We start from the raw sequence: 14,467 nt of genomic DNA on the forward strand, positions 1-14,467 counted from the left end.
CTCTCTTGACTGTTCTTTCCAACCCGAACGATTGTTGGGATCTGCTGTGGAGCTTTTTCTTCATTTTTGCTGCCGGGGTTCCTCCCTGCAGACGGGCCCCCGTGATGGTTAACAAGGTTTCTGTGTGATGATCTCAGGTCGACGTGTGTGTCAGAAACTTCACACGAGCCTGAAACCTGGGATCATTTTGTCAATTTGCTACTGGCAGTGGCGTTGACTTTAATTTCCCATGTGTGCGTGCGTGCGTTCAGAGGGAAATACACAGCTCAATTTGGGATAAATATTTACTGTTTGTCCTCACACTTTCAACCATTTTATCCACCCTCCCTTTTGTCTCTCTGTAGTTGAGCAGCAGCGTCCATTTTGGCTGCTGCGGAAAGAAAAACACTAATACTGTTGATTAACTCACTCGCATAGACTTGCACAAGAGAGAAAAAGGTAGGAGAGTAGTAGTGAATATGACAGTGCACTGAGGCCATGTATTTCCACTCTGATGTATATTAAAAAAAGGAAGAAAAAAAAGATATTTTGAATGGAGTGTTGAAATGCAGTACTTAAAGCAGGTATCCATGCATTCATTGACTTAAAGGCACCAGGATCATATTCTGTGGGATTTATATTAGTTTTAAAAAATAATATTAATAAACTTGGATAACTCTTAATCGAGTCTTTTCCGTGGTGTCCTCTTTTAACACTCGCCTGTTTGAGTGAATGTTGTTTTGTGGTTTTATGACATGTTGTTCTTGAGAGTCTGGATCAGCTGAATACAGATTTAAACAATGAGTCTTTAAATCTTTAAAACATGTTGAGCTTCGGATCAGTTGTGAACATCTTCTCAAATGCTGCTCATGTTAAATGCAATAAGGGATTTAAGAGTTTCCCTGGTTGGGAAATAATTCATTATTCTGTGGGATTTATTCCCTTTAGCAATAATGTCTGCAGAGTTCTGTATTATATATTTTTTATTTCACTCAAAGGAGATTTGGCAGCAAGATTTAATATAGAAATGCAGTTTGTACAAAAACTATATATACAGATAAAAGAGGTAAATTCTGCTTTTAGAGCAGGTTTTCATCACCAGGGTCAGTTATTTTTTATGAAGTTTCTGGTAAGGATTTAGATTATAGTATTTATTATGTATTTTATGACACTTCAGCTTCCAGGCCTGAGATCAGTGGTTTCAACACACTCGCAGTCACAGGATGCCTGCGTCTGCCAGCTGTGACCAAGTCAACCAAAGAACAGTTTACTTGTGTTATTTGAAACATTTGAGTCTTTGAAGAAGTGAAATTATTCACCAATTGAGCAGAAAAAGGCAAAGATTGGAGGAAAAGATGCACTTCTGTAACTTAAATGTGTTTTTTCTGCTCCCTCATGTTCCAGCTTCCAGTAAAATAGTACATTTATTATGAAGAAAGCCTGGATCATGAACCAGGAGTGAGAATGATCCTCTATAAATATTTATTCATAAATCAACGTAATCCCTTATTTTCAAGGCATAAGAAGAACATGCATCACAAACAAGTGCCACAGATAGACAGACTCTCCTGTAGCAGATGTACTGAGGGAACCATCAGACAGGGAGAGCGAGTCACCCCCCCGTGGCTGATAAAATACAATCTGCAGCTACAACAAGGCTGATTGACTGCCTAATACACAGTTGTGGTAAAAGTAAACTTAAAATCTTCCACTTGATCTGTGGCCATTTTAATCACTGGACCCTGGAGGATTCAAAGATTGGATCAGAGTTTGGCCAAATGAGCTCAGTTTTCTCATGTGTAATAAAGGTTGATGCAGACAGAGAACACATGAGAGAACTGCAGAGGATTTAGAGTGAGAAATTAGAGTCAGTCTGACTGAGGAGTCCAATGAAACCTCAAGTTTAAAGTATCAAAGTCAAAACACAAGATCAAGCGCAGCAAGCTGACCTACTGCAGCTGATTTCATTAGATCCGTGATGCAAACCACCTGTGATGTGTTGCCCTCAATCTCAAAAGCATAGTGTGCGCTTTATTCTGAAAACACAACAAACAAAACTAATGAAAAGTAAACGGTGTTAAGGAGATAGACGCTCGTGTATTGAGTGAAATCAAAAATCTTCTGTATGTTTAGTTGAAAGCTCGGAAGACTTCAGGTCGGCGTTGAGAGGACTGCTGGAGAATACTGTAGGTCTGCGTTTTTTAATCCTATTACAGACGACGTGCACGGCCTCAGATCTGACTTCTGCTCTTATGGTTCACACACAGCTGCAGGATTCACATGATGCAGCAGTGCACTGCAGCAGGTGAACAGTCAGAGCAAATGAACACTCTGTGCTGATACTACTGTGTCACGTTTGGGGATCAGTCAGTGCTTTTTAAGGCGGAGCAAGGAAACTGGTGCAGGTTTCTCTACAGGTACTCCCCCATGATTAATAATCCAAAGGACTGTTGCTTAAAATAAACCTCTTTAGCAGCAGTTCTGCCTTGACGTGCTGGGAAGAGCACAGGTGTTACTAATAACATTAAAGATGGATTTTCAAGCCTTGATTAGATTATTTAAACCTCTGCTTTTCCTGCTGAGCTGACCATGAACAAAGTCTGTTGTGTTCACGGTCAATGAAATGTCTGTATCAGCTTAGTGGAAGGTGTCACATAGATAAAAATGTATTATTGTTGGAGCAACAAACAAAGCCGTGTGAGACAGTGACCACTGAAGATTTATTTCTCACAGTTGGAGGATTTAGTGACCTGGTGTGCAGTTTAAATTATACAACTTAAATTATACAGCTTAAATTTGACCTTTTCAGCCCCAACCAGTGAAGACATAGATAGATCATAAAAATCCAATTCAGTACTGTCAGTGATTTCTAGAATGAATCCTGACAGAGTGGAGAAAGCACATGGAAAGAGGTTTTCAGACTGATCATGTTGAGTAACTGTGTGGCGCTGCTTTTAAATTATACATTCACCAGAAATGATTAACAGTTCAACTAATTAATCAAACCTGGAAAAGACTAATCATATTATATAAATTAGCAACGTCTCGGTAAAAAATAATGGGTTGTTTAGTGGAGTTTGGTCAAAATGTGTCTGTTGGAGCAGCTCGTCACTGTCAAATCCTGTAGTCCTGATGTGAATGTGGTAATAAACATAAACATCAGATTGGTCATTATTTGTTTAATGGGTTCTCCGGTAATGAAAGAAAACAAAGCAGTTAAATGTACAATGTATTACATGCTTTATTAAAATCTGCTGTTTTGTATTGCACAAGGATAGTGTCAGCCATCCAAGATCAAACTATATTTGATGATGTAGAAGATCTATGACAGAAATCCCACAGTTTCCACTGACTAGAGAATAATGTGGTTATTTGACTTAAAAAAAAAAAAAGAAAAGAAAATGAAAACAGATTAGGATTAGGAATGTGTAAGTAATGCAACAGCAGCAGTGCAAAAGATGTGCAGAACAGTCGAGCAGAAGCAAAAGGAAATCTTTGCAGTGACACGGAAAAATGTCAACAAATTTCTTTCACCTAAAAAAAAACTTTCGCAATTGACGAGACAAAAAAATCCATTCACCCTCTGTGTCTGTGAGATTATCTATCTGCAGCTGAACTGGAAGTAAAGCAGCCCTGTGAGAGAAGCGGAAAGAGTGACAGAGTCCTTCAGAGAAAGTACAAAACAATTAATTTAAATCCTAACCAACAACAGGCGTACTCCTAAATATGAACACATATACAGAATCAGATCTAAAATGCCTGTTTTTATCATTTCATGTAAACACATCATTCTCAGTAATCCGGCTTATTGCTAGCTTGGCAACCTGTCCTTCATAGACTCGACTTACTGGCTGTGGCATGAATGAGTGATGATGTCTGTGTCCAAGGTAGTACCTGTACCAATAAAGTGCTAATACATCACAGACAACATGCTCAGGTTACAGCATACGTGACCTCTACTCTGTGTGGAAAATATACTGGTGTGATAGGAAAACAAAAACAACAACAACAACAAAATGAGGATGAAGGTGGTTTTCCAGGTGATTCGCCACTTGGCCGAATGTTTTCTGCACGTGTGGAACGTGACCTATCAAAAATCGCTATCGCTTTGGTATTTTAAAATCATTAAAAATCACAGTGTGATCGTGTACTGAAACTCTGTTCCCTGTAAGTAGCTGCAGTTTTGCACCAAAATAAATATTCCTGGTAAAGCAGCAGTCACTTCAGTTGTGACACTGAGACGACCGCCTCTGATTCGGCAATCAAACCTTCATCTAAAAAAAAACAAAAAAAAAACGACGTGTTGAGAATAAAAATCACAGCCTGGTCCCACAGATTAAGCATACTTCATTCCAACGCTTCAAAATGTTTGAGCTCAATTCCTCAGCAAGATATAAATGACAGTAAGGAGAACACAGAAAGCTATAAATACAATAAATAGTTTTGTTCAGTACTCAAAGGGACTGGAGGAAAAACAGACCCCGGGGTCAAACAGTCTTCTCGTCTTTAAAGCGGAGCCTCACTTCAAGCCTGACGGTCGTTTGGTCTGGTGGTGTAACCGAGAGTTACATTCATGTACTGCGAAGGCCGTAGTGGAGGAAGTGTGAGTTTCTCCCCTCAAGGAATCTCTCAGTGTTTCTCTCTCTTGACTGCAAGCTCCATCCCGTCCTCTGAGAGGGTCCGCGGGGACGCAGCAGGCTCTCCTCCTCGCGCTGGAAACCGGCAGCTCTTAGATCTTGGTGACGTAGTTGTTGGGGAAAAGTCCCTGCTTTCCACGGAGTCGTCCTGTCCACCACCCGGACGCGTCTAACGGACAGACGTGAGCAGATTAGCGTTTCAAGACATTTGGCTGAGATCTTCACATAAGGAGGATGAAAGGCAGCCATCTAAAAGACACGCTTACCCTCCTTGATGATGTCAATGAGGTCATCAGCGTTGAAGCTGAGCTCGTCCGTGTCCTGAGCGTCGTAGGCGTACAAAGCTTTGCACTGGGGCACCTGGGGTTTGGGTTTGGGTGCAGGTTTGGGTCGTCCGCCACCCGGTGGAGGCCTGCTGGCTGATGGCCTGTGGGCTCTGAAACGTCACATGAGAAAACAGAGGGAGACCGCACGGCTGTCAGCATCTGCAGGAAGGCGCTGCGGTGTATGAAAAATTCAGTTCACTGTGCTGCAGTGGCTGTGAAGTGAAGTCAGAAAAAGGTGAGGTGCTTTAACGGGATTTTTACACTTTCACATCCCAGAATTATGCGTGCACACAAAATCACCATCTTGTTCTGACTCCAGTTTGATGATTTAGATTTTTCCAGAATTAAATATTTGCACTGTGTGGACAAAGCTTCCTGCTTCATTCGAACAAAACAAAGTTGTTCCCCAAACGGCCACAAGATGGTGATTGAGTACACACTTTAAGTTCCACAAATGAACTGAAAAAGTTTTACAAAGCAGAGAGTGTTGATCCAGAGTTAGTGACACCTTTAAGATCTCAGTTCCTTATTCTGTGCACTGTGTTCATTTACTGATCCACTCTATGTGTACTGTTCACACAGTATATTCTCTTTTCGAGATATATTTGAACACAAAATGTAACACTGAAGACTGAGAGAGAACAACTTCACCGCTCAACTAACTGAGGATCAAATACTTCAGAATGCTTAAAGTCGCATCACCCCAGTCAGCAGCAAGCTGACTATGGAAAGGTTTACACATGTGCAGTGTATGCACTGAGTGAGTGAAGATGATTATGCCTTCCAGCGAGATACATGAAAGCAACTCTCATCCTCAATGATCATCTCTTTCATAAAACCGAGCCATCAGAAGAGGAGCACGGCAGGGATTCTTTCACTACGCAAACTCCTTCAAGGAGATCTTTCATTCCAGCAATGAAAGATCTGTCACATTCTCATTTTAACACCAAAGAAACTGAGCAGCAGCAGAACATGTAGTATTAGTTGCAGGCTCCTTTAGCTAGTCTGAACTTTTGCCTTCTTCACAGTTCAAAACCAAAAATGTGCAAGAGAAGAAGCATCAACAAGTCCTGCTGCTGAGAGCTTCTCTAGTCCTGAACCACCACCCAAAACACTGCAAACGCCCCAACTCACATTCCTCCGTTTGAAGTTGGTCCTCTGTCTCCATGACTACAAAAGAATAAATCATCCACATTATGCCAAATTACAGAAACACAAGTGTGCGCATATTAGTGTGTGTCTATGGTACTGTGGGCATATAGAAAAGGGGGTAAATATGCACTATAGTAACTTAAAATCACATTGAGCAGATATGTTGTAACTATACTGTTAAATAATATACAAAGTAAAATTAAAAAAAAGTCAAATACAAATAATCTTATGTGTGTTAAGACATTTTTTCCACAGTGCAGACACAACAATGTGAGCACCGAACGCGAACCTGATCACACTTCAACACACAGAGCTGAGTCATGTTCAGCTGAATGATAATTAGCGACATACGTCAGCTATAAAAGTGGTCGTGTGAGTCATACGCGTCACTGTAATGGAAAGAGAAAGGGTTGTCTGGTCTTTAAGGACAACAACACTTAACAGGCCAGAACCAACAATGTCAGTGCTGGAGCTGAAAAACCTGCTCATCACTGCACACTGTCTGTTTCTTTGGTAGTGTGACGCTCATGTTTTCATTTCTCAGCGGTGAGGCATCAATAGGGACACTAATGTGATTCTGGTGGGGAAGATATGAAACTTGACGGACGCAGCTGAGGTTTCAAAGATGCAAAAACTGTTCCAAAGAGGCCAAAAATCCCGCAGAATTTAACAGAACTGCAAAAATATTCAATGTCGAAGGTCAAAATCATCTGATAAATACTGACACTGCGTTCAGTTTGATATCATTTAATATGATGCATGTTTGAACAGGAGCAGTCTCGTCCTTTTTCCTCACATGTTGCAGGTGTGTGTGGGATTCTGTCTACTGTGCGTTCTGTGTGGTTTGTGCGTTTCGTCTCCGCTGTGTTCGTGTCAGTTTCTCACCCTGCGGCTCCTTGGTCGGGGACTTTCAGACAGTCCAGGTTGGGCTGCGGCCGGCTGCCGCCTCGCTCCTTCAGCTGGTTGATGTTGCTGGGCAGGAAGGGCCGTGTTGCGTTGCCAGGTGTGGGATGCCTCTGGTTGTGATGCTGCGAGTTCCTCTGATTGGCTACATGGTTGGTGTTTTTCAGGCCACCATTCTGGTGAGCAACTGCAAAAAACAATGAAAAGGTAAAGACGGGTCTCACTGTGTTTTTGAGAGTAAGAAGAGCCTGTTCGAATCCTGTGAGATGGCTGATGTACCTGGAGGTCCCGGCGCAGCCCGAGAGGGGATGTGCTGGTGTGTTCTGGACGCGCTGGAGCGACTCTGAGTGAAGCTCTTCTTGGTGGGGCCTGAGGATGAGATTTCCAACAAACCAACGGTAAAGCCATTTAGAACAACGTGCAGATTAAAGAAGAAAATACACTTCTATCTCAAAGACATAAAGCGGGGATGAAGTGATACTTTTACTTAAGTTAATGCAGTGATACCACACTCGCGTTCAAAGAGTGTGTTAATACTCACGTGTGTTCTTCGGGAGCCCGGGGCCGACGCTGACCTGCAGAGATTTGCTGGAGGGCTTCAGTACAGGCATGTCTCCCTGACCCTGGACAAACAGGACCTGCCGGGAGCCGCCCCCACTCAAGAAGCCCCAATTCTCCTTCTTCAACTTCATCTCCAGTCTGATGGACACAAAAAGGAGCGTTTTGAGGGGTTCAAGCCAAAGTTACATTCTCCTTAAAGGGTCCCTTCATGATCACGTGGAGGAGTCTGATCCTGCTTAACGAGTATTTCTGAGCTGCTGACTTACTAGCGCTGAAAGTTTTATAATTCATCTTCAATAACGCTAAATTATTAAGCGTGAAATACATTTCAAAGGTGTGAATGAACACACAGAGAAGAGATGTTAATGGCTGTGGTTGATTTGTGATTTATTGCTTGAACTCTCACTTCGGTTGAGGATTTATTTTGCGTCTTTACTCACGTGTTACTAAACTTGAGTGGTAGCTTCCTCTGGGTTTTCTCCTCAAACCTGCGGGCCAGCAAGCTGATAAACTCCGTCTTGAAGACACACTCCAGCAGGCTGTCGTACTCCTGCTCGTGCAGGATCATGAAATCGTCCTGCATTGTGCTAAAAACACATGAACGTAACGGTTACTGAGACGCTAACGTCCCCAAATCAGCTGTGATATGAAACAACCTACCTACATGAGATTGTTTTTTCTCTTTTGTAAAGACACTTCACTGTTCTGCTTTAATGGAACTTAAGATGGAGGCTCAGAATCATCTTTCACATTTGCATAGAAACAGAGAGGGGCCTCACAAAGCAGCTCACATCTGAAGAGGGAAGACAGCTTGTGGCCGTAACCCACACAAGGATACTTTGTTCCTCCCAGTGAGGTGGAGTTTTTCCTCTGATGAGCTTTTTACAACTCCTGCTTTCGCTCATTGCACCACCTGGTCCATATTACCCCAGTGACTCAAAAGCCACATGCTCGCACCAACAGCTCTGTGACTTCTACCTCTAAAACAAGTTCAACAGCGTTCCCATCAACAACAAAGCCCCAAAAATCTTTCAGTTCCCTTTATTTTCTTCTTTTCTTTGCAGTAAACGAGTCCACATTCTTTCATGAGAATGTGTTTGCCTGCGTATCGTTTCAGCAGCATTTGTGAGACCTGCACTCACAAAGGGACAGGCATATATACAAGAGGTGGGCTTAATACACTCCACATGTTTTCAACGTCCCTCGTGTGACATTTACAGGAACATGGGAACTTGTGTGATTGGAAAACCAGACTGTGGCTTTGAAGCGGATTCGTGACGTTCTGCAGTGAAATGTCTACAAACTATACGGCGACGGAACAATCTGCTGCAGGCGGAGCAGCCACGGTCTTGTTTTGGAAATGTGTCATTTCCGACTGTTGTTTCCACATACTTGTACAAATAGATGTTTTTCTTAAGAAGCTCACAGCAGCACACGAGCCCTGCGTATGCAGTGAAAACACAACTGTGACTGTGTTGAATTTTCTTTGGGGTCAACAGCACCCACAATGCCTCTGGAGAGCTCTGAGTCCCAGTGAGGACAGAGAGCTGTAAAATAAAAGCACAGGCACGTTTCACTGTATTCAGCAGAGTTTGGACATTAAGCCAGAGGACACTGTCAGGCATGCAGACTCTGTTTTTTACTTACTTTATTTTTCTGGGAAAAGCCCTGAATTAACATACACTGAAAGCTGATATTAAAATAAACCTAAAAGCAGGAGTTCAATTGGCTGGAAAGCAGGAGGCGGCATGGCACACGAGGACCGAATGAGAAGCAAACTTGTTTATATGGACTGTTTTTGTTTGGAATATGTTGTGGTCATAAATGCTTGAACAGTATGCGGAACAAAACATGACTTCTGTGGCTGTTTGAACTACTGTGCGCCTCCATTAAAACCACCTAAATGTGCTGGAGCAGAATTCTGTGCAGAGAAAAGCAAATGTGAAAAGCTGTATAGCCTGGGAGCTGATGCTGTTATCTGATACAGATGTTATAACAGTTACAATACTACAACCCGGTTTGTTCCAGCTTCGAGGGAACTGCGTGATGAAAGCCAGTGACTGCTTTGTACCTGAGAGACACCGCCAAGATCTTCTCCACATCAATCCGCCTCTTCAGCACCTCCGTCACCTGCCCCTTCTCCGGGCCTTGTTTCACCTTTTCTCTTCCAATCAGGTACACAGACTTCGGGGTCAGGATCAAGTCCCTCTTAATCCCCTAAACACAGCAGAAAAAAAAACCCAACAGCAGAACATTAATCATAAATGTTTTGTCAGCTGTTTGGCCACAGAAACAGGCTGCAGACTGACGGAGACCAACCTTGAAGCGGCGGTCATATTTCGTGACTTTGTCTGCGAAGTCGATCTTTTCTCTCTTGGCCAGGAACTGCCGCAGCTCGGGCCGGTCGTCCATGCCCAGGTAGTCACCTACGAAGTTTCTGTTGAGGCTGTGTCGCCGCCTCTCCTTCCGATTCAACAGCAGGTCAGAAGCTAGAAAAACCCAGAGGAAGTGAGTGAGAGACGCAGACAGAGGCAGACAGACAGATAAATAAAGCCGGGAAGATGTGACTCTACTCACCCTCCTCCCTCATCTGGACATACTTCTTGCGGGCTACATATTTCCTCCAGGCTTTTTGGATGGTCCTGGCGTAGCCGTCGAACTTGCGCTCCCTCGTCTCTTCCAGCAGAAAGAGCTGCAGACAAAGAGACACACAGTAAGAGACTGGCATACCTCAGCGCACAAACCCAAACACACCTGAGCAGACTGAATGGAAGGAATGAGCGCACATGCATTCTGAACATGCCTGCGTACAGTTGAATACACACGACCGAATATCTGCTCCAAATTTCTCTGATAACACAGTGTGAGAGTGAAGGTTTAACTCCTCGCTGATGGACAGGCAGGGCGGCTGTCGAACAGCAGGGACAGCAGGTTTATGAATTAACTAACATCTCAGTTTCATTGCTGATTCAAATTAGTCGAACAGGAGGAATAACAATGAGTACTGCTTTACAACACATTTGGAAAAAATGTGAATCTGTCCTTTAAAGTAGGATAGCGTATTGATAACTTATTGATACTTTGTATTAGGTTTACTGGAATACTTTCAAATGTTTGATTTGTACTATTTGACCTAGATAATATTTAGCAACACGTTGTCTTGTATAATTAATACAGCGCTTATTATTATGAGTACAACTCTCTATTCTTTGGCCATTAAGTCATTTCACCACTTCCTGCACAAAGAGCTGACTCTGGGCCAAGAGACCACCGGTCCGCTCACCAATCCCTGTCATTTCCTGATGGGCCTCTAGACACGCAATCACACTCTCTGCCCTCCCTGCCAGACTAAACATCCTGCCCACTGCTGTAACAGGCCTGGCATCGACACGGCCGGCCACAGGCCGCAGTGTGACGGGGGGCAGGAACAAACCCCAAACAACACCAACACACAGCAGATCAAACTTCGACCACAAAGGCCGCGAGGAGATGAACGCACGCATGAGTCACTGATTGAGACACTGACACTAGTTAGTCACTGAGACTTCAGTGTTTTTCACCAGATGACTGATTGAACTTCCCAGATGACAAATCCAAGAACAAACAGGAGCTGGAGTGTTTGATTAACATGACTTAGTGATGCATTTAGCTGAAACAGGAACCAGTTAAAGTCGGCGGGAGCTCCAAAACAGATTTAAAGCTTTGTAATATCTGCAACTAACGATTATTTTCATTAGAAATAAATGAATCCTTTATTTACACAATGAATTGATTAATCAATCATTAAGCAACGCTTCATTTAGCAGTTATATGTAACATACCAACATTTAATATGTGGTTTATAACACACGATAATGTAGTTGTAAGCAGATATTAGTATTTATGAAGGTATGCTCTGTGTCCATAAATGGAGGTTTGTGTTAAAACAATTAATTACTGAAAATATAGTAAAACACATGTGCAATAATATAAAATATGTCTTTATAGGAGAAGTCATAATTGCTAACAAATACTGCACATTAGTAAACATTCAGAAATGTCCCTGTATCTGCATTTAACAACATTATAGTGTCAATAAAATGACTTTTGTCCAAAAGTCCAAAACCCAAAAGGATTTATGACACAAAATGGTAAAAAAAAAAAAAAAAAAAAGCATTAAATTCAAACAACCTTTCTTGGAAAAATAATTGAAACAATGAATTGATTATCAGAATTGATACTGATTATTTTTTTCTGATGTTGGACCAATTGAAAAATTCAGCCCATATCACTACAATAAACGTGAATATTATGAATATATATCACTACAGAAATCAAGGAGTTGTAAGTGTCAAAACAGCTTACAATAACACACTTTTAAACTGAGTCACATACTCAGGACAAGCCTCTGTGGTCTTCACACACAGCGCTTGTGAGAGCTTTGACAGACAGTAAGCCACCGCTCATCCATCACCACTCTGAAGGAGAAACTCTTCGCGAACATCTGGCTCGGCGTCACACAAACTTCGCTTATAACATCCAACAGAAAGAAAAACAAAAAACGCCTCAGTCATACAACTAATTAGCTGGAGGTCAGTGTCTTATCGGACAGAGAGGCTTGTCTGAGGAGCCTGGCAGCTCTTTTCAGCGGCCTGCCCTGTGTGATATTTGCGTTTCATAAGCACACCTCAATGACTTGGACTGTCAGTCCGGTGGTGTCGGGGGGGGGGGATGGGGGCTCTTGGCATTCACGGCTGCAATGAATAAGTAAAGGCATTCAGGATCAGCTGTAAGGCCTGAATTAAAACTAAGATGTCTGTGTATTAACTTACAAACATACTTCTGTGTGTGTGCACGTGCACGCTCACTCGTGCATGATGTGTGCAAATGTTAATAAGCGAGAGGCTTCACACAAACGCTGCTTTCATAGGAATCATGAAAAAAGTAGTTATGGTGGAAAAAGACAAGCCTTTACGATGTCCCCCCAAACTCTGCAACCACAGCCCGTACTTGTGTTTTAGTTCCAGAGCGGTGTTGACTCAGTGCTGACGTGGTACGAGGGTCGGGTTCAATCTCCTCCCCTACAACAGGGACTCCAGCACGATTTGGGACACTGGTGCCCTTTTATGGTGTTTAGTGTACAAATGGTGGGTTCAAGTTTTTCCCTGCTAACAAAAAGGCTTCTTGCATGTCAGCATTCTGACATGTGATCTTAGTTCTACGTCTGCACAAGGAGAACGTGTGAAAAAGTTTAGCTTTTGCACCGTGTTTCATTTTCCTGTGTGTCTCATATGAGGCTCTAAAGGGCAGTGTGAGAACAGGCTGTGACAGTTTGAAGGCGAGACAAACGTACCGACTCAGGAGCTTTAATGAAGATCTTGGTACGTCCAAGCTGGAACTGATCCTGGTCCATGTTGACAGACCGCAAGAGATGAAGGACGCCTTGTTTCTCGTCTCCTCGCCATGCTGGCCACGACTCTTTGGTCAGGATGGCGTACCTGAGGACCAGAGCGTTCAGCAGAGACAAAGCATTTTACATGTGTGTGGGGGTGTTCCATTGGCTTGATGAGAGCTTTATATACTGTACAACGCTGATTCCTAAAAAGTTAAGATGCTGTGTAACATAAATAAAAAAGAATGTGATAATTTGCTCAATTGAAAACAGTACAAAGACAATATATTTAATATTTGACCTCATCAGCTTCACAACACCTCCTGAAACCATTGATAGAGGAGCTGTATTTAATGTGGATCAGTCATGGCTGGCTGTTTATACATCTATCAGGTGAACTCTCACTTTGAAACCAAATCACAGTCAGTCACATGCAGAAATATGACCTCATTGTGAGTGTGAGGCTTGTTACCTGTTGAGGAACTTCCTGAAGACTCTGCGGTAGGCGTAGCCAGCACGCCTCACCCTGATGTTTTCCTTCAGACCCAGGTACTCCACCTGGTGCTTCACTCTGAAAATCCAGGATCAACATGAGGATAAAACTTTTTCTGTTTTGGCCTTTTTGCCTAAAAATGACTCATTTCAGCTTTAAACTTGGAGTAAAACAGAATTTATTACTGTGTTCACCACAGACCCCTCTGAATGTAGTATCATTTTGATAGAGGTTTCCCTCCCCCCTCATTTTATTCACATCCACCTTCATTTTATAAGGTTCTGTTCTGATGAGAATAATAGTAATAATACTGGTAATAGTAACAGAGTGTGTGAAGAAACCTGCAAAACGTATGTACATCCAGAAAAATACACATCCGAATATAATTTACTTTGATTTATACCCACAACTAGTTTCATCTTTGCTGGTTCGAGTGATCAGTAACTTCAACTCAAACATCTTTCAGCAGGTGTATGGCACACGAAGCTCCCACTCTACTGGCGGAAGGGATAATCACAGGTTATTGTATGCCAAACCGTTACGTTTCCCCAAACAAAGACCTTAAGCACTACTTAGTACACTCAGACTTCCTGTGAAAACAGCAGTTCCGGTGCTAATTAATGAGCCACCCTGTGTCCTGCTCACAACAGGAAGGTTATAGGCTCTGAACAATACAGCAGCACTGCAGCTGAACATGTAATGCCCAAAGTCTGTGAGCAGGGAGGAAAGAGTGGGAAACTGAAACAAAGGGATAAAAGGGGGGGGGGGGGGGGGGTCATCTGTAACAAGTCTCACATGACTCGGGTCTTCAAATGGACAGGAAACATCCAAAAAAGGCAGATCAGAGCAGAACAATGATGCAGTGTTTACCTTTGGTGTGAGAGGTTAGAGACCCAGGCTGCGTTTATCAAAAGGCAGAAAGTGAAATTTTGGACTTAAATCAAAGAGAGGTTGTGCAAAATATAATTTGTTGTGATGAATGATATGTTACTTTTTGGGAATTGGCTGGAGGGGAACAACAAGAATAAAGTGGCTCTGATTTTGT

The 14,467-nt window shown here is 42.6% G+C and overlaps 1 protein-coding gene across 2 annotated transcripts in view; it reads right to left on the minus strand.

Annotated features, from left to right (window-relative positions):
- Positions 1–3,145: 3,145 nt before the first annotated feature.
- myo1ea (myosin IEa) overlaps positions 3,146–14,467 on the minus strand; it is a 47,554-nt gene continuing 36,232 nt past the window's right edge. Inside the window, exons 18-29 of one of the 2 annotated variants that reach the window (XM_076727996.1) lie at positions 13,402–13,500; positions 12,891–13,035; positions 10,136–10,250; positions 9,878–10,047; positions 9,630–9,775; positions 7,999–8,145; positions 7,539–7,696; positions 7,277–7,366; positions 6,980–7,184; positions 6,077–6,112; positions 4,883–5,052; positions 3,146–4,785 (exon numbers count right to left, since the gene is read on the minus strand). In XM_076727996.1, the coding sequence (XP_076584111.1) occupies positions 4,709–4,785; positions 4,883–5,052; positions 6,077–6,112; positions 6,980–7,184; positions 7,277–7,366; positions 7,539–7,696; positions 7,999–8,145; positions 9,630–9,775; positions 9,878–10,047; positions 10,136–10,250; positions 12,891–13,035; positions 13,402–13,500 (1,558 nt within the window). In that variant the 3' untranslated portion in view covers positions 3,146–4,708. The remainder of the gene's footprint in view (positions 4,786–4,882; positions 5,053–6,076; positions 6,113–6,979; positions 7,185–7,276; positions 7,367–7,538; positions 7,697–7,998; positions 8,146–9,629; positions 9,776–9,877; positions 10,048–10,135; positions 10,251–12,890; positions 13,036–13,401; positions 13,501–14,467) is intronic. The other variant, XM_076728006.1, reaches the window with a different exon arrangement.

This window comes from Chaetodon auriga, chromosome 1 (genome assembly GCF_051107435.1).
Source record: "Chaetodon auriga isolate fChaAug3 chromosome 1, fChaAug3.hap1, whole genome shotgun sequence".
Lineage (NCBI taxonomy): Eukaryota > Metazoa > Chordata > Actinopteri > Chaetodontiformes > Chaetodontidae > Chaetodon > Chaetodon auriga.